Source organism: Peromyscus maniculatus, chromosome 8 (assembly GCF_049852395.1).
Source record: "Peromyscus maniculatus bairdii isolate BWxNUB_F1_BW_parent chromosome 8, HU_Pman_BW_mat_3.1, whole genome shotgun sequence".
Lineage (NCBI taxonomy): Eukaryota > Metazoa > Chordata > Mammalia > Rodentia > Cricetidae > Peromyscus > Peromyscus maniculatus.
The window spans coordinates 70,904,275-70,924,614 of NC_134859.1; the positions used below are offsets into that span (position 1 = coordinate 70,904,275).

At 42.5% G+C, this 20,340-nt stretch overlaps 2 protein-coding genes across 7 annotated transcripts in view; one reads left to right on the forward strand and one right to left on the reverse strand.

The window, feature by feature from the left end:
- The window catches only part of Acaca (acetyl-CoA carboxylase alpha), a 268,884-nt gene that overhangs the window by 28,022 nt on the left and 220,522 nt on the right, over positions 1–20,340 (forward strand). The window contains exon 1 of one of the 3 annotated variants that reach the window (XM_006983170.4): positions 16,809–16,951. The exons of the other annotated variants lie outside the window; for them this stretch is intronic. The gene's annotated coding sequence lies outside the window, so the exon portion shown is untranslated. Of the gene's footprint in view, positions 1–16,808; positions 16,952–20,340 lie in introns of those variants that run through there. 3 annotated transcript variants of the gene reach the window in all.
- C8H17orf78 (chromosome 8 C17orf78 homolog) overlaps positions 1–20,340 on the reverse strand; it is a 33,623-nt gene that overhangs the window by 11,223 nt on the left and 2,060 nt on the right. For 2 of the 4 annotated variants that reach the window (XM_076543063.1, XM_076543062.1), the window contains exons 1-3: positions 10,380–10,565; positions 8,287–8,373; positions 7,393–7,632 (exon numbers count right to left, since the gene is read on the reverse strand). In XM_076543063.1, the coding sequence (XP_076399178.1) occupies positions 7,393–7,632; positions 8,287–8,373; positions 10,380–10,437 (385 nt within the window). In that variant the 5' untranslated portion in view covers positions 10,438–10,565. Of the gene's footprint in view, positions 1–7,392; positions 7,633–8,286; positions 8,374–10,379; positions 10,582–20,340 lie in introns of those variants that run through there. The other 2 variants (XM_076543065.1, XM_076543064.1) reach the window with 2 other exon arrangements.

A 20,340-nucleotide genomic window follows, 5' to 3' on the forward strand; every position in this document is an offset into this window, starting at 1 on the left:
CCCAGCCTGGCCTCCAACTCACAGCATTCCTGCTTCAGCTTCTTCTTCTCCTATTTGTTTGTTTGTTTTGGTTTTTCTAGACAGGGTTTCTCTGTGTAATAGCCCTAGCTGTCTTAGACCTAGCTCTGTAGACCAGCTGCCCTTGAACTCACAGAGATCCTCCTACCTCGGCCTCCCAAGTGCTGGGATTAAAGGTGTGCGCCACCACCGCCCCGCTACTTCAGCTTCTTAAGTGCTAGGATTACAAGTGTGAGTCACCATGGCCAGCTAAGCTTCATTTTAATTGACTACTCACTGGACCGCTGTGTCAGAAATGGACCCTTGTGGGGCAGGGGTAGAGGCAGCATGACCTGGTGGTGGTGGTAGCAGATTTTGGAGACAACAGGTAAGACGGGATCCAGCTAGGGATAGAAGTGAGGAAGAGCAGCTGAATTCTGGCTGTGTCTGCACACAATTCCACCTGCTTACAGAATGGGCCTAACCCCGTTCAGACGGTGGTGGCTCTTCCTCTCCAAACCCTCACCCCTTTTTACTTAAAAGACAGGATATGACCATGTAGCCCATACTAGCATCAACTTCACTTCATAGCCAGACTGGCCTCAAGCATGAAGTGAGACTCCTGCCTTCCCAACTACTGAGGTTATGGGTGTGCCACCAAACCTGGTCTTCTATTCCATTTGCAGTGGTATTATTTACTGGGAGATGGTGCATGCCAAGGGTTCCATGTGGAGGTCAGAGGACAACTTTGTGAGGGTGGTTCTCCTATGTTTATTTGGGTGCTAGGGCTCAAACTTAGGTAGTCAGGCTTGGATCATTGGGCAGCAAGCACCTTCACCCCGGGAGCCGTCTTGTGGGCCCCTGTTCCAGTTTGCATGGTTTCTTATCATTACTTTTCTTTTCTTTTTTTTTTTTTTTCCAGAGCTGAGGACCAAACCCAGGGCCTTGTGCTTGCTAGGCAAGCGCTCTACCACTGAGCTAAATCCCCAACCCCATCATTACTTTTCTTTAGCTTTTCTAAAGTGCTCTTTTTGTTTTGTTTTGTTTTGTTTTTCAGGACAAGGTTTCTCTTTGTAGCCCTGGCTGTCCTGGAACTCACTCTGTAGACCAGGCTGGCCTCACAGAGAATCTCTTGAACTCACAGAGGTCCTCCTGCCTCTGCCTCCTAAGCGCTGGGATTAAAGATGTGCACCACCACTGCCTGGCTCCACATTAGTCTTACACGTCTTAAATCCTTTTAAATTGCCATGTGTTGTTGTTGTCAATCACCAGAGGTATTGAACAACACAGCAAGTAAAACAGTCGAATGACACTTTTAACAGTTGTATGGAGGGCAGCAGTCAGACTTGGGCAGCTTTCAATACCAGTCGTCATACAGCAAATGACAGGAGAACCAGAGGTCCCTGACTGCACTTTAACTGGGAGACAGTGGTGGTCCCCATGCCTGGCCCCAGTCAGTTCTCTCTCTCTTTTTTTTTTAAAGATTTATTTATTTATTATATATATAGCATGTATGACTGCAGGCCAGAAGAGGGCATCAGATCTTGTTACAGATGGTTGCGAACCACTATGTGGTTGCTGGGAATTGAACTCAGGACCTCTGGAAGAGCAGTCAGTGCTCTTAACCTCTGAGCCATCTCTCCAGCGCCCCCAGTCAGTTCTCTTAAGTGGTAACATGCACGTTTGAAGATAAGCAAAACTCACTTTGGACAAGTTACATGATTTCCGAGTTTTGGTTTCCCAGTTTGTAATATGGTTACAATAAAAAATAATTGCTGTAACTAGTTCTCAGAGGTGCTGTAAAGGTCAGAAACAAATAAAAATGAGAAAGCAGGTGTGAAAACACGTTGCAAGCAGCTGAGCGAACTAGGATTGAAAGATAAGAGAAAGCCTAGAGATTGTCTCCCTAAGCAGAACAACTCTGGTAGCCAGAGAGATAACGGCGTAGAGACATATGGCCTGTATTCCCACCTGCTGAGAAATGTGACTTCAGCGTCTACTGAATAGGCTTCATCTGACAGTCTACTTTCAGTCCTCTGAGTTAATGGCCATCCCTGTTGGCAGCTCATCTCTTTTGGGTCTTATCTCTGAAGTAACTGAGCATCAAGGTAGAACAGGTGTGAAAATATATTTTATTTCCACTGAGTGGTGGTGGTACACACCTTTAATCCCAGCATTTGGGAGGCAGAAGCAGGCGAATCTCTGCGTTCAAGGCAATACAGAGTGAGTTCTAGGACAGCCTGGGCTATACAGAGAACAACCCTGCTTCAAAAAAGAAAGAAAAAATCACTTTATTTCCATTGATGATTGAATTGCACCATTAGTTTTTCTCTAGCTAAAGTTATTTGAACAAGAATGCCCCATTTTAAGGCAGGCATGCTGGCACATACCTCTAACTCCAGCATCAGGAAGGCAGAGGCAGGAAGGTCAATGAAAGTTGAGATCAGCCTGGTTTACTTGGAAGTTCCATGCTACCTAGGGTTACAGAATGAGATCCCGCCTCAAAAACAACCCACAAGAACATCCCAGTTTGCTGAACATGGTGGTACTCACCTTTAATCTCAGTGTTCTAGAAGAGAATCATGAGTTCAAGGCCACTCTGCTGGCCTATATACAGAATTCTAGGCAAGTAAGTCCTGCATAGTAAGACTTTGTTTTTTTTAATTAGCATAGAAATACCCCAATTTAAGGAGTTTTGTTTTTAAAAATCCAACTTTATGAAAATTTTAAAGACAATAATAATTCATAGTTCTAAAAGATGCTTTGTTTTTATATATATTGGTTTTTTGAGACAGGGTTTCTCTGTGTAGCTTTGTGCCTTTCCTGGAACTCGCTTTGTGGACCAGGCTGGCCTCGAACTCACAGAGATCTGCCTGACTCTGCCTCCCAAGTGCTGGGATTAAAGGCATGCGCCACCACCGCCCTGCTACAAAATAATTTTTAAATAACATTAAATATATTTAATTCATTTTCATATAAATTTAATATAAATTTTTGTTTGGTTGGATTTTGAGATAGGATCTGGTTATGTAGCCCAAGTTAAACTTGAACTAGCTATGTATTATTATTATTATTACTATTATTATTATTATTTTACTGTTTCACTATGTAGCTAGACTGCCCTCAAACTCCATGTCCTCATGCCTTTGCTTCCCAAGTACTGGGATTGCAGACATATATCACCAAGTCTGGATAAATACATCATATTTAAAGAGAAGTGTCATTTCTTGGTCAACTTCTGTGAGTTTGAGGGCAGCCTGGTCTACATAGTGAGCTCCAGGACAGCCAAGGCTATGTAGTGAGATCCCATCTGAAACAAACAAAAAAATAATAAATAGAGGTGCCTCTTAGAGATTATTATACAATAACACTCACAGGTTGGAGGACCATTTGGGAGTCCTTACATGTTGCTGTTGGGTTTGTTCTCTACTGTCTAACCCTCGTATATCTGAAAACTAGACCGTCCAGTCAGCCCTCCCAGTTGTAACTATAGGAGCTGAGCACTGGGGAAATACATGACTTGCCAAAGGTGATAGTTAACATCATAATAAACACTAGTTTGATGCCATTTATGACTTCCATAACCCACAGTTTCATATGAGGTAACCAGACCCTAGGAGTCAGTTAACACTGGTCAAATTATAAAGATCCTAATCCATCTACTAAAATGACACTTGAAAAAAAAAAGTCACACAGCCCAGAATTGGTGGCGCATGCCTTTAATCCCAGCACTTGGGAGGCAGAGGCAGGCGAATCTCTGTGAGTTCGAAGCCAGCCTGGTCTACAGAGCAAGCTCCAGGACAGGCACCAGAACTACACAGGGAAACCCTGTCTTGAAAAACCAAACCAAACCAAACAAACAAACAAAAACCCAGATAGGTCTCTATGAAACCTGATGGGTAACTGGAAAGCTTCTAAATATAAAATCTGAGCAATAGGAACAGAGACTGTGTTGTAACTGATTGCCCCGGTTCCCTTTATGTTTTTTGTGAGAAAAGCAACTTAGGCGTGCACTCTGTGAACTGAGCTATAGCCTCAGCCACTGCTTTATGTTTCTTTTCTACATTTTATGTTTGGTTCATATCTTGTGAAGACCAACTGTGTTGTGCAAAGTTCTTGTCCTTGCAATTCCACATTCTTACTTACTTTGAGGGTATTTTCATTATTGTCATGTGATGGTATTTTAGACCCTTCCTCTGCAGACTGACATCGGCCAGAGTGGCAACTTCAGAATGCATCTCTCCTGGGACCTTCTAAGTCTGACCATTTTCCTAGTTTTTATTTCTAACCTATTTGAGATCTGTCACATCTTGGTGATTTAGTGTGGTTTAAATTCAGAACAAGCATCTTCAGACTGTGAGAGAAAGTTCCTTTCAAAAGTCCGTTTATATGATGGTTGTTTGGGATTTGTTAGCATGGTTTCATAGAAACATAGGTTGAATGTATGGTGAATGGTGATGAGGACCCAAACTAACCTACAAATATCCATTTGGTCTCTTTACATGACTCACATTGTATAGAGTACTGCCTCGAATTCTGGATCTTGCCTTGAGCAAGCACCGAGGAGAAGGAGGAAGACCCTTCCTCTTGGAGAGAGCTCAAAGCCCAGAGGTCACCCAAGGCAAGCAGTTTCAATAGGGCAGGTTGATCTTTGGCAACTTTCCTCTCACCAGTTTAACCCCCTCAATTTTCCTGGTTCCACATTTTTAACAGCTAATGCCCTTCATTACCTCAGCCCCAAAGTGCATAGCATGGTATAGTGCCACTCAGAGAATGGCAGAACGGACAGTGACTGAAGGCCAGTGCTGTGGTCAGTTCAAGGGTGTCACACGGTAAGAGGACAAGGTCCAAATGAATTGATATTGAGTGGTTTGGGGGTTTTAAGGGCCCTCCCAGTGGTAGAGTTTAATTAACTAGTTAATTTCTCTCTATTCTCCTCTCTCTCTCTCTCTCTCTCTCTCTCTCTCTCTCTCTCTCTCACACACACACACACACACACACACACACACACACACACACACACACACAAGAGGACCTCATAGAGCCCAAGCTGGCTTCAAAATCAATATGTTGTATAATGGGATTACAGGTGTGCCTGGCTTTTAGTGGTAGAATTTTGTAAATTATAATAAAGTAACTGAAACATTCAAGTCATGTAAGGATAAATAATTTACTGTTCTTGGGCAGTATTCCAAGAGAATGTCTGCCCCCTTATTTCTTCATTTCTAGTCTATGTTTTAAAAGTTTATTTCTTCTCTCTGAGTTCAAGACCAGCCTGGTCTACAGAGCGAGTTCCAGGACAGCCAGGGCTGTATACAGAAACCTTGTCTTGAAAAACAAACAAACAGACAAAGTTTATTTCTACACTGTTCTGCTTGTGATCCTTCTACTTCCCAGTCTCTCTAAGCACTGAGTGTTATTTCCCAACAGTATAGCAGCAGAGTCTAAATGTACGCCTTTTGCAAAGGGGGAGCCATATACTCATCTACTGATCAGAAACTACTTGACAGAGACTTAAAAAGAAGAAAAGGGTGGCAGAAGTGGGGGTCAAGAGCTGCTGCTGTTGGGGAACAAGCAGTTCCACACAGTGGAGACTGCATGGATATTGGAACCACCTATGTGGGGGCTAAATGAGCACCAGCTATTGGCTGCCAGTGTGGCAGTTCTGCTTCTTGGAATTCATTTTCTTGATAGATAGCAGATACATAAGAGGACTGTCCAAGGTCATTGTTTGTATTAGTAAAAGAATGGAAATAACCAAAATTCCGCCAGTGGAGAACTAGGGAAATAAATTGCAATTTAGTAGAATACCATGAAAAAGAATAAGGTAGGGCTGGTGACATAATATGCTCAGAAATAGGACATGTACTTAGCATGTTCAAGGCGTTGGATTCAATATTCCACAACCCAACCATACAGGAGTCAAATTTATGGATATGGACATGGGACAAACCCATGCATGAGGAAAGCCAAGGTATAGAAGAGGGTGCGTAGTGTGGTACTACTTATACTTTTCACATATGCAAATGAGCTGGGTATGGTGTCTCATGCCTATAATTCCAGTAGGGGGAGGAGTTTCAGGAGTTCAAAGCTAGTCCTAGATACACAGCAAGTTATAGGCCATCCTGAGCAGTATGAGACCTTGTCTGAAGGGGGGATGTATGCCCACCTATTGGTGTGGTCTTTAGAAGGAAATACATTAGGTAATAGTGGTTCCTTCTATCCTCAGAGACAGAACTGGACGACTGAGAAACAGGAGTAGGAGTAGGAGGGAGAATTACTTTTCACTATAAGTATGTGCTGTTTGTATATTTCACTGTGTGCACTACAAATAAACACACTTCACAAAATATTGATGTTTTTAAATTTTATGTTTAGTTATATATAGTTCTAGCTATCCTGGAAATCACTATGTAGAGCTGCCTGGCCTCAAACTCACAGAGATCCTCCTGCCTCTGCCTCCCAAATGCTGGGATTAAAGACATGTGCTCCACACCTGTCCCACAACTATTGTTAAAAGAAAGACACACCCACCAGCAAAGTGGCACAGACCTTTAATCCGGCACTTGGGAGGCAGAGGCAGGCATATCTCTGTGAGTTTGAGGCCAGCCTGGTCTACAAATTGAATTCTAGGACAGACAGGGCTGTTACACAGAGAAACCCTGTCTCGAAAACAAGTAAACAAAAACATAAGAAGGGGGAGGAGGAAGAAGAGGAAAGAAGAAGGAGAAGGAGGAGAAGGAGAAAAGGAGAAGGAGGAGGAGGAGGAGAAGGAGGAGGAGAAGTAGAAGAAGGAGGAGGAGGAGGAGGAGGAGGAGAAGAAGAAGAATCAGGAGAAGAATCAGGAGAAGAATCAGAAGAAAAAAGACCCACCCATCAGAAGTGAAGACCAGCTAGGCATTTAATTCCAGCACTCAGGAGGCAGAAGCAAATGGATGTAAGTTTGAAGCTAGCCTGGTCTACACAAGCAGTCTAGGCCAGCCAGGGATATATAGTAAGAACATGTCTCTAAAAACTTTTTAGATCTTATAAATACCGCAGGACACTAGGGCTAAAAGGAGTCTTAGAAATTAGAAATGTGGGGCCTGGGGTCAGGGAAGTAGATCAGTGGATAAGGGTATTTGCCACAAAACCTATTTGGTCTGACTCCCGGGGTTGTACACACACACACACACACACACACACACACACACACACACACACACACAAAACAAGTAAACATATAAATATAATTTAAAATTATTGTTAAAGAAATTAGAGAGGACACTGATTTTCCCCAAGGGGAGAACAGTAGGTTTCACTGTGGCTTTGGCTGCTAATAAACACTGGCCACCAAGGATGTCAACTGTAAGTTAGTGCCAGCCTACCTCTCTCAGCTCTTTGGTCTCACTTTACCTGTTAGAAGGGATCCATTCTGAAACTGGGAAGTGGGCAGGAGGAGACAGCTTGGGGAGGCCTTGCTGTTCCTATGGCAGACTCTCAGGTTCTTCAGCGTGTACTTGACCTTTGGCCTTCCCTCTGAATACACAAGGTGGACTCTCACTCTCTTCCCAGAGCCAAGGCACTGCAGGGTAGCTATAGTCTGATTTTGGATGAACGGGGCCCCTTTGACATCTGTGTGAATTTCTGGAAGAACTAAGCAGAAAAACAAAGTTGGTTCTTAACTGCACAGTGCGTAGATAACCCGCTTTCATTCACGACTCCTGCTAAATTCCACGGCCGGCCGCACTCTGCCCTCTTTTGGCTCATCTCCCCCTCCGTCTGCGTTCGTGGTACTAACTGTGCAGGGTCTGCTTTTCTTCCTGCAATATGAGACTGCAGTAACTCAGCACAAAGAAATGCCCGTGGATTGTTTTCTTACATGCAGAGAGGGCTGAGTGCCATCTCCTCTTCTTCACCTCCACCTGATGGATACAGTCCTACTTAGGCAACAAGTTAATATAGAAATTCACTTCCAGACATTCTCCTGAGGAGCTATATACCTCTAAAATAGTAAATTTGAGATCTGGACTAAGAAGTGTGGATAAAGGGCATTTTTAAAGTTTATTTTATTTTATGTGTATGGGTATTTTGCCTGCATGCATATACATATCCCCTGGAACTGGAATTACAGACAGTTGTGAGCTACTATGTGGGTGCTGGGAATCGAACGCAGGTCCCCTAGAGGAGCAGCCCATGCTCTTAACTGCTTAGCCATTGTTACAGCCCTGAAAAGGCATTTTTTTTTAAGGTTAAAAAGAAAATCCTGGGATAGCAGAAGTATTTTTCAGAAAGGTCTCCATTCCCTACCTCTTATTATGAAATCCATTTGGCTTCTCACATCCTTTAGGAAGAAGCTGGGTAGCTGTTCCACTTGGCAGCTGCTCTCTCTGGGATCTAGGAAGGAAAAAAGGGGTCAGGATGTAGTGGGTCCTCCCTCTTTTTAGAATTCCGAGACAGGGGAAGAGATGAAGTTCCTGCTTATAAAACTTAGAACTGGGGAGATCAAAATACTACCGAAAAGTGATTTTCAAACACATGGCCAAATATATTTAAGTAGGAATTGCCCCATTATAAAGAAAACTGAGTACCAATGTATTCTTTTTTTTTTTTTTTTTTAAGATTTATTTATTTATTATGTATACATTGTTCTGTCTGCACATATGCCTGCAGGCCAGAAGAGGGCACCAGATCTAATTACAGATGGTTGTGAGCCACCATGTGGTTGCTGGGAATTGAACTCAGGACCTTTGGAAGAGCAAGCAGTGCTCTTAACCTCTGAGCCATCTCTCCAGCCCCCAATGTATTCTTTTTTAAATAAAAGTGAGAGGTGTAATTACTAAGTTAATGAAAGAATAACCCACCCAAACACTTTGTCTTCTCTTCTATCTGCCTGCTGTATGTTTTTTAAAATCAACACAGGGTTTCTCTGTGTAGTCCTAGCTGTCCTGGAACTCATTCTGTAGACCAGGCTAGCCTTGAACTCAGAGATCCGCCTGACACCACTGCTCAGCTTCTGCTTCCTGTATTAAGGAGAGAACCTTGAAGGTTTATTATGTACTCCTTTGAATACAGGCTCCCTATAGATTTCCACAGAGCTATAGACCATAGCTATTTCTGCTTTTGTGGTACATTACTCACAGGGTGTGGAAATTTTCTTCCTCAGCTTCTCTTATTTTCTTTTTGAGATAAGGTCTCCCTATGTAGCTCTGGCTGGCCTGGAACTAGCTCTGTGGACTAGGCTGGCCTTGAATTTGGAGAGCTATCTGCCTGTGTCTTCAAGTGCTGGGATTCAGAGCATGCTGCAGTGGCTAGAGGCTGGCTCAGTGGTTAAGGGCACTGGCTGCTCTTGCAGAGGACAAGAGTTTAATCCCCAGCTCCCACATGGTGGTTCACAACTATTCCTAACTCCACTTCCAGGGGATCTGGCACTCTCTCCCTCCCTCCACTGGCACCAATGCACAGACATCCATGCAGGCCAAACATTCACACATAAAATAAAATGGATAAATCTAATAAAAAATTGAAAAGGCATTCCCAACCACATCTAGCTTTAGCTGCTTGGAAGAAGAAGAAGTAGAAGAGGAGGAGGAGGAAGAAGAAGAGGAAGAAGGAGAAGAGGAAGAGGAAGAAGAAGAAAGTTGTATCTCACTCTGTAGTCTAGGCTGGCTCTGTTCTGATGGCAATCCTCCTCCCTCCATCTCTCAAGTACTTGGGTCACAGGTGTAACTTTTCTTAATTGGCATAAGCACACTACCACTGCACCTTCCATACTATTTTGATTTAACCTCCAGCTAGCTAATTTTAGAGAAATGTTTAGGAAACTCTGAAAAAAATCCTATTTTAAATGAACATTTACTACCAGAGCTGGGGCAGAGCTCAGTAGTCGAGCACTTGCCTAGCATCTTAAGGCTGGCGTTCAAGCCTCGGCACCAAACAAACAAAAAGCCTCATCAACCAACCATTACCAAAGGGTAGCAAACAGTGCCACTCCACCCCCATATCAACTTCCCCTCAGCTCCTCCCCATTAACATCTCTATTTCAACTATTTGAGTGTACTACCTGAAAAATGAAGGCAACATCTCATGAGGGGTTATGAACTTTAGAGCCCTAGGTGAGGCTATTTACAAAACGGTGTCACCATCTCACAATGGAAGCTGTCTTACTCTGTTTTTATTGTTATCCCTGTAAGCAAGGAAAAGGAAGGCACCACATTCCCTGAAGACTTCTCATGAAACAGACAGATGTCTCCTTGGGCTTAATAATCAGATGTATGGGGTAATTTCTGCAGTGTACAACTTGTTGGGTATTGGCTATATTCCTGTCTTGATGGAAGAGGCTCCAAAAGCTCTCTGGGCTTCCTTTTGGATGTTCTAGCATATTAGGCTAGAGGAGCACTTACCGTTCTTGTTGGAATCATAGGATGCAACGATGAGACTGAAGATTAAGATGGTATCCATGCCAGTCTGAGCTCATGAGCACTTCCTGCCTATAGCCCACTGTTACTCCGTCATAGCCCCGTATAGCCTTGCCTCGTGTTGCTTTTACTGTCCTGGAACCAAGTTGCACTCTGACTGACTATCTGATTCTACCCTGACTATTTTGCCCTGTTTCCTGAAGACCCAGGAATATAGCTGATTGGAGAAAAAGCTTATTAATGATTGACTTTGAAGGTCCGGGCCAGCTTCACTGCTGCCAGCTTGGGAACTGTCATTATCTAGAGATTTCCCTAACAGAAAGGGCATAAACACCCGAAGATATGCTCCATAAATACTTGCAGATAGACACGTACTCATTCACAGGCGTGCTCTCTGATGGAGACACATAGCTATACACACCAACATTAAGCGATATGGAGATGCCTATTCAGAGCTACAGTTTCTAGGAGAGAGGAAGAAACTAGGGCTGAATGAGTCAGTGCCTTATGTTGGGGAGAACACCGGACTTTAGGAATCAGTAGAACTAAGTTCTAGTTCAAGCCTGTTTGGCCACCTTGGGGAAATTATTTGGCTACTCAGGATCTCAGTTTTTCCCTTGTATAAACTGAGTCTCATCCAAAAGATCTCTGGAATTCATTTACAGTTATAACCATAAGCTCATATGAGCATAGGAATATTTATGGAATTGTGTATTTTTCACACTTATGAATAATGGAATGAGTATAGTTAAAACAACTTTCTTGCGGCAATTGGGTCAAGAAGTTGTGAGAAAGAGCTGTATATGGTGCCTGAGTGATACTGTCTGCAGCTGGGAATCGCTGCTATTGCATTTCCCCCAAAAATTGTTTCTTTTAGCAAAGAGTATATAATCAGTATTAAGCTCTAAAGATTTTTCTAAGAGGTCTTTCCTTACAGCCCAGACTTTCTTGAAATTCATTCTGTAGTTTAGGCTGGCCTTGAACCTAGGATCTTCTTGTTTTTGCCTCCCAAGAACGGAGATTACAGCTGTGTACCACTATGCCTGACTCTAAAGACTTCTTGATAGCATACCTAGGTGAGATCATAAAGAATGACACGTCTAATTAGATATTTGTCGATGTCCAGGGCCTCCACAGCCTTCCTACCCGCTGCAAATATGCTTCTTTGAAGCCCACATGGGCTTAGCTATTCATGGGAAGATTCTGGAGGCCGAAACTCTTGATTGATAATCACATAAAGAGTTGGTTCAAAGGACTTTACATAAGGGGCTTTGTGCGATTTTAATCAAATGACTATTTAAGTAGCACCCTGTTTACTGACGCCTCTATACAGCTTGAAATCTGGCCAAACTAAGCATCAGAGTCTTGGTGGGAAACATTAATGGAAGGGAGATCCCTGAAGGACAGTTTGCTGGCTAAAATGGGGAAGGGATAAAGGAAGCCCTGGGCATCCAGCCCAGCAGCAAATCTCCCCTAGGCCTGCTTCTCTTCCTCTGCTGCAGTTGCTTGATTCTTTCAACACAGGAGAGCAGATTAAAGGGCTCCGTTGCTTTCCTGGGGTTTCAAGATTTTTGTTGACTGTTCCCTTCCTATGATCACATGATTCTCTACTCCCTTGTGGTTCTCTGTTGTTCTGTTTAAAAATTTCAGTCGCTGCCACATGACAGTGCTGCCACCTTGCAGCAAAGGTAGGAATGGATCTGAAGTCTCACTTCTCACCCTGTGTCATTGAAGAGGAAAATCTCATTTTTCCCAAAGCAATCTCATGCGTGACCAAAGATGATATTGCAATTTTCGTTTATAAATTCTGGGAGACGTTTTCTTTTCTTCTTCTTCTTCTTCTTCTTCTTCTTCTTCTTCTTCTTCTTCTTCTTCTTCTTCTTCTTCTTCTTCTTCTTCTTCTTCTCTCTCTCTCTCTCTCTCTCTCTCTCTCTCTCTCTCTCTCTCTCTCTCTCTCCCTCCCCCCCCCCCAAGGACTGAGCCTACTCATGGTTGCCCTGAAGTCAAATGGAATGCTGAAATATGCACTCTGTGGAGCAGAGACACAAAACTAAAATTAAGACAAAATATCTAGTGGTAGAGATGCTGTGTCCAGTTGTGACCTCTGAAAGAGAGTAGGAAAAAAGGAAGGAACAGTCAGAGTGGGTCTGGAAGAGGAACCCTTGACCAGAAGCCAGGAGGCCTTTTAAGGTTCTAGTTGAGGCCCCGACATTGATTGAATTGTTAAGGAAGTTCCTTAGCCTCTTTGGCCCTTAATTATTTCAGTTCCTCTACCATGTGGATTCTGGGAATTGAACTGAGGTTGCCTGGCTCAGCAGTAAGCACCTTGCCCTGCTGAGACATCTCACCAGTCTTCTTAATTAATTAATTAATGTTTTGAGACAGGGTCAAACTCAAACTTGTGATAGTCTTGCCTCAGTCTGCCCAGTGCTAGGATTATAGGGAAAACTTACCATGCTCAGTTTAGGAATAACTATTATCTAATTCTTATCACCACAAATGAGTTTTGGGTTTTTTGTTTTGTTTTGTTTTGTTTTGTTTTTGTTTATTTTTTGTTTGTTTTTCATTTTTCAAGACAAGGTTTCTCTGTGTAGCCCTGGCTGTCCTGGAACTTGATCTGTAGATCAGGTTGGCCTCAAATTCACAGAGCTCCGCCTGCCTGTGCCTCCTGAATGCTGGGATTAAAGGCGTGCGCCACCACTGCCTGGTGAGTTTTGCCTGTTTTAAAAAGAATTTCTTATTAAAAATTTTAGGTTGCTCATGAAGTGCACCCTTTTGCCCAAACAGCTTTACTCTCAAATGTTCATTGAAATGAGTTGTTGGTCTGGTTAAAGCCTCTGGCTTCTGCTGCACCATCGATACTGACACCGGACCCTCACAGAGACTCCTCTGGTGTCCTACTGTTGCCCTGAGTCCTGGAGAGCCTTTTCCTTCACTTGATCCAGCAACTCATAGATTAAAAAAAAATTCTTTTCGGGGGAGGTACAAGGGTGGAGGGCTGATATGGAAGGACTTGGAAGTGAGTGGGATTGGGGTACATGGTATGAAATTCCCAAAGAATTGATAAATAATTGATAAAAAAAATTAGACTGGAATAAAAAGCAATGGGAACCTTTGTGGCAACCTTCATATATATGAATCATTATACTTTGTTCTCATTCATTCAGATTTTTGCCATTTATTTATTTATTTATTTATTTATTTATTTATTTATTTACTTATTTATTGAGAGAAGGTCCTATGCAGTCCTGACTGGCTTGCAACTTGGTATACAGACAAGGCTCACAGAGGTCTGCTTGCCTCTGTGTCCTGGAATTAAAGGGATATGTCATCACTCTGGCCTTGTCTTTTTTTCTCCCCTCAAGACAAGGTTTCTCTGTGTAGCCCTGGCTGTCCTGGAACTCACTATGTAGACCAGATTGGCCTCCAGCTCACAGAGATCTGACTGTCTCTGCCTCCCAAGTGCTGGGATTAAAGGTGTGTGCCACTACCCCCTCCACTGCCTTGTCTTTTAAAATTAGAAACCTATATATTCTTTTTTGTTTGTTTGTTTGTTCATTTATTTTGAGACAGTGTCTCTCTACACAGCCCTGGCTATGCTGGAACTCAGAGAGATCTGCTTTTTTCTGCCTCCTGAGTGCTGGGATTAAAGGCAAGGCATGCATCACTGCTCCCAGCTCTGTTTAATTTTTTGCTCAGTACTAATTTTAAAATTGATTCACAATGTTTCATGTAGCAAGTTTTTGTTTGTACTTAGTGATTTACAATACCCCATTTTATGAATGTAGCACAATTTAATACTCTACTGTTGTAATATTCTTGGAACTTATTTGAAGGTTTCCCAGGGTATAAATATAAAGGTTGAAGCTAGGTTAGAGGATATGTAAGTTATGTTCAGCTTGACTATTTATAGTAAATTTTTTTTCCTTTAAATATTTATTTATTTTATGTATATGAATGCTTTATCTGCATGTGCGACTTTATATGCCAGAAGAGGGCATCAGATTCCACTAGAGATAGCTGTGAGCTACCATGTGGCTGCTGGGAATTGAACTCAGGACTTCTGGAAGAGCAGCCAGTGCTCTTAACCTCTGAGCCATCTCTCCAGTCCCGTAAATTGTTTTCTTTTTTCTTTTTTGTTTTTTGTTTTTCGAGGCAGGGTTTCTCTGTGTAGCTTTGCGCCTTTCCTGGAACTCACTTGGTGGCCCAGGCTGGCCTCTAACTCACAGAGATCTGCCTGCCTCTGCCTCCCGAGTGCTGGGATTAAAGGCATGTGCCACCACCGCCTGGTACGTAAATTAATTTCTAAGAAGATGTTTTTAATAATAATTCCATTTGTAACATGTACTTACTTGTTCTATATTCTTTAAAATTTTTTATTATATTCATTTTATATGTAAGTGTTTTGCTTGCATGTATGTATATACACCACATGCATGCTTGGTGCCCTCAGAGGTCAGAGGAGAGCATCAGATCTCCTGGAACTAGAGTTATGGATCATGGTGAGACACCACATGGGTGTTAGGAATCAAACCTGGGTCCTCTACAAGAGCAGCAAGTACTCTAAACCATTGAGCCAGCTCCCTGTTCCATATTCTTGACAGAGGGGCCAAAGAACTGTTCCAGTATGACAGGAAATGAGCCTGAGCAGACCCAGGTGTATCCCTTTGGTTGGTCTCAAAACCCAAGATCATGGACATTTGCTCCCTCTCTGCAAGCAAGGGTAAAATGCTGCTTGGTCCTTGCATATGCTCTGCTATCCTGAATTAATAACATAGAATTTAATACCATAGAACTCCTGAAGCAAGTGGACATCCATGGGAATGTTTTCTAAGTACTCACAGAAAATGAGTGAAGGGGACATACAGAGAAAAGAGCAAGTCATATTTTCTATGTGACTTCTTTGTTTCCAGCTCTGTATTAGAGGCTTTACATTTTGGTTATATTTCATCCACAGTATCACCATATAGAGTTAATTGTATAGTCAAGGAAACAGACACAGAAAAGGAGCCACTTGCTCACAGTCTAATTAGTGACAAAGCTAATTAGTGACAGGTTTGGGATTTTAGGCCTGGTCTCTGATTAAACAGCTCAAGTTGGGTGGATTTTTTGTGTTTGTTTGTTTTGTTTTTTAAATAGTGTATAGCACAAAAGAAACTTCCCTTATCTTTGCCTTAGATTACCAAGAATTAATCCTTCTCAGTTTGTATTGACTCCTATTCAAAAGATAATGGGCATTTCATTCATTGATTTAAGCTACATTTCCTTTCCCTTGTCATCGTCCTTTGTTTTCATTAAGCAAATCAGTTGTATCGGAACAGGACGTCCACTGGTGAACGGGATTTGTTTGATAGCTTCCTACCTGTATGTCTAGGTTATTTATCAGAAGTACTTTTCTCGTTAAAGACGGAAGCAGTGAAAGCTGGTTTAATATCTAATAAAGGGAGATAGGCGTGGCTGTCACAAGCCTGAAGGGAGAAGCAGGAAGAATTTGGGCTAGTTCAGGCTGTGAGTCTCAAAAAAAAAAAAGAAAATAGGAATGAAAGGATAAGAAGAAGTTAACTAATGGATCAGTGTTCCTTAATAGTAAAGACTGCAAATATTATGTTATTTTTAGTATTTATTGTGCTTCATGTATAACAGCAGCAGTGGGGAGTTGAGGGTATTTTGAGGAAGACAAATGCCTAAACATGCAGCAGGAAAAACTCAAGTCTGATATGACGTAATGGAGGTACTGAAAAAACTTAGAGGTTAATGACAGGGGAAGGAAATAATTAGCCAGGAGTCTTTCATGGCTGTAGGAGAATGAGGTGTGTAGGTTGTAAAGCAGAGCAACACAAGGTCAGAATCCCAGGACTAAGCAACAAGTAAATAAATTATCCTGTTTTTCTGCCTTTAAGTAAAAAGGTCTTTAACATTTCTCCAGGTGTTTAGTTTTGCGGTATGGGTGTATATGCACGTATATGTATACACACTATAACACACACACACACACACACACACACACACACACACACACACACACACACATCTGTGTGTAGTTCTCATGGAAGAAGAAACTAAGGTGTGGGACTTCCTAAAATGTAGCTAGGGACTGGAAGTGTTTGGGATTAGATCATAAGGGGGAGGGGGAGCTGAAATGACATGTGAAAACCCAAGTACACTATGAAAGCCCTGGTGTCCATGTGAAAATATCGTGGGCAGTCTCCAGTATAAACACTGTTCTTCATTATGCAATGTAATCTTGCCTTTCGACACCAGAACCAGTCTTATAAAGAGGGCTCCATGAGGAGATTTTCTGACCTTATGGTGTGAGGTTCCGTAAGGCTCTTAACTCTGGACAAACCTGAATGGTTGACCAGAGCAAAGGGACTGGTGTTCAGATAAGGCCTTTGTGCCTTTTATCTTACAACCGGAGCCACAGCTTTTTGGCAAGGGGCTGGCTCTCTTGAATTCTGATCATCAATAGAACTGCTAAGTAACTTACTGGAGGCTTTGCCTTCCAAAGGCAAGGTGAAGACTGATAAGCAGAGATCAGGAGCACAGTGGCCTCTCAGGTACAGTGCTAATCTTTCTTTTCTTTTTTCTTTTTCGAGACAAGGTTTCTTTGTATAGTCTTGGCTGTCCTAGAACTCAGTCTGTAGACTAGGCTGGCCTTGAACTCACAGATCCACCTGCCTCTGCCTTCTGAGTGCTAGGATTAAAGGCTTGTGCCACCATTGCCCAGTGCTAATCTTTATTTCAGTCAATGAAACACTAACTAATATCTATCCCTGGCCTTACTCTCAGAGTTACAAAGAGGGGTGCTAAACTGTAGGGTGCTGTATTCAACATGCACACAAAATTACAGCGGGATTTAAACACTGTATCTTGTGCTGGTAACCATACTGCTGCTGGAATGCACAGGAAAGAGATGAGTGGAAGCTAGGGAGGAGCTAGTGTCTAAGAGAAGATGAGACTTTCAAGGACTAAAAAGATTCAGAAAAACAGCAAGAATGATAAGTCTGACAGCATAAGGAAAGGTATGAAAACAATTCTGGAGGGGCTGGAGAGATGGCTCAGTGGTTATGAGCACTGGCTGCTCTTCCAGAGGACCGGGTTCAATTCCCAGCACCCACATGACAGCTCACAACTGTCTGTAACTCCAGTTCAGGGGACCCGACATCCATAGCAAAACACCAATGCATGTAAAAAAATAATAAAAATTAAGAACAATTATAGGAAGTTCTAGAAGCCAGTTCAGACTATGAATATTGGGGGTCACTGGGCAAAGGCATCTTGATTTTGTCTTATTTTGTTTTATTGAGGGTTTCACTATGTAGCCCTGGCTGACCTAGAACCCTTTATGCAGACTAGCCTGCTTTCAGACTTGTGGTGATCCTCCTGCTACTGCTTTCTGAGTGCGAGGATTACCGGTTTGTGTCACCACACCCAGCTAACATCTGGGTATTTTACCTCCCAGCCTCCATTTCTATATGGCACTTTATTTCCTCCCCCTCCCTTTTGTGGTATTGGCATTGAACCTAGGTCCTCGGGTATGCTAGGCAGATGCTCGACCACTGAGCTCCAGCTCCAGGACTATAAAGATACTCTTTCCTTCTCTATTTCAATTCAGGTCTGACCTGAAGATTGCTATCTTAGAAATACAGATGTTGGAGACTTGGCTATTCAACAAGATACTCTGGCAGCAAACAGGGGGACAATAATGCTAAATACTAAACTTATGTTGTCAAACTTCATTGTGGACAATGACTAGGCTTCCTTTTTAAGAGAGTCTACATTTTCCCTTTTAAAAATTACATATACATACATACATAGATACATAAATAGATACATAAGTGTGTGTGTGTGTGTGTGTGTGTGTGTGTGTGTGTGTGTGTAAATTGGGAGGCAATTAGTGGGAATCTGTTCTCATTTTCCATCTTGTAGGTTCCAGGATTGAACTCAGGTCATCAGGCTTAGTGGCAAGTGTCTTATTGAGTCATCTTGCCAGACCCTTTTCCTCTTTTCTTAAAAAAAAATGTATTGTATATATTGATTGCATATATTCATATATACAAGTATATGAGAGAATCTGCAGTTTTTGTGTGTGTTGGGGGGGTGCATGTGGGTAGAAGCATGACTTGGTGCCGATGTGGGGGTCAGGTAATTTGTAGGAGGCTGTTCTAATTCTATTTTCCAACATGTGGGACCTGGGGATCAAACTTAGGTCATCATGATTAGTACCAAATACCATCACAGGTTGAGCCATCTTGCAGCCTCAGGAATCTACATTTTAAACAAGCACTCCAGTGTTCCTATTACAGGTGGCCAGTGCAACATGCCTTGAGAAATACTGCTCTTATCTAAAGCAGAAATGACTGCCAAATGGAACTATATGGAAAATGCTAATATACTATTTAGATAAATATGGGCTTATCTGCTTTTGAGAATTTATCATCTCTCACCTATGCCCTTTACAAATTTTCATGACTGTCATCTAAGGAATGAGATATAGGTGCTGTTTAAGAGTGCTAGTTTTGTCTTCCCAAATAGATTGTAATCACTGTAAAGACAAGGATCTTTCAGACTTTTCCCATAATAGGGAAAGAGATCAATGAAGGGAGCTGGGATGCTTAGGATCAATTCCTGTTACCTCTAGACAACTTCATTTGTGTGTGTGTTCCGAGACGGAGGTTTCTCTGTGTAGCCTTGGCTGTCTTGGAACTTACTTTCTAGACCAGGCTGGCCTCGAACTCATAGAGATCTGCTTCCCTTGTGATGGGATTAAAGGTGTGTGCTACCACTGCCCAGCTCCCCCCTCATTTTTTAAACTTGCATTTATTTATGCTGAATTTATTCCTGTGTTATAAGTTTTTGTCTCTTCAGTTTCTTCTGGGGTATCCTTCTTCTGTGCACCCTCCTCTTCTGGCTTTGGGACAGTGTGTTCATTTCAGTGACAATCATCTGGATGTCGCAGAGGAGCACATATATGGGCTAATTTAACCATGAGCTCTGTCTTCACATCTTATGTGCTTTGTTCACCTGGATATGTTCAGTGACTAGAGAACCCACATCTCAGCCCTTCAGTTCATACTCTCTGCATTTTCAAGCATGACACAAAAATCCAGCACTCTTTTGGAGCTACACACCCTGTATCCTGAGCCATTGTTTGGCTTGGACAACCTGACCCCACCATTATACTGCTAGAAGGGAACACATTGCTTCTTTAAAGTGCCATGTTGCCGGGTGGTGGTGGTGGTGGTGGTGGTGGTGGTGGTGGTGGTGGTGGTGGTGGCGCACGCCTTTAATCCCAGCACTCGGGAGGCAGAGCCATGCGGATCTCTGTGAGTTCAAGGCCAGCCTGGTCTCCAAAGCGAGTTCCAGGAAAGGTGCAAAGCTACACAGAGAAACCCTGTCTCGAAACCCCCCCCCCCCAAAAAAAAAAATAAATAAAGTACCATTTAGACACTTGGTGGCTTTTTGAATATGCATAGCCTTGATGGCCTGGGGAGTATCGCTTTCTTAAAGTGAACATGAGGATTTGAACCTCTTGATTTGTGTGATTTTGTAGGGTTTTCTGGGTCAAGAAAGTAGTGAACCATTTTCACAGGTCACCTCACGCTACTTACAGGAAGATCTGACTTCCTCGTTACACAATTTAAAAAAAATTTTTTTTTAATTGTATGAGTGTTTTTCCTGGATGTTTCTTGTGTACCACATGTGTGTCTAGGGCTTGAGGAAGCCAAAAGAGGGTGTCAGATTCCCTGGAACTATAGTTACAGACTGTGAGAAACCCATATGGGTACTAGGAATTGAACCCAGGTCCTCTGGAAGAGTGGTCAGTACTGCTGAGCCATCTCTCCAGCCACTACACGACTTCTTGAAAAAATTTGGAGACCTTGTGTTATGTCTTTTAGGGTGGTTATAACAAAAATACCACATCACAGAAACAATATAGAATTCT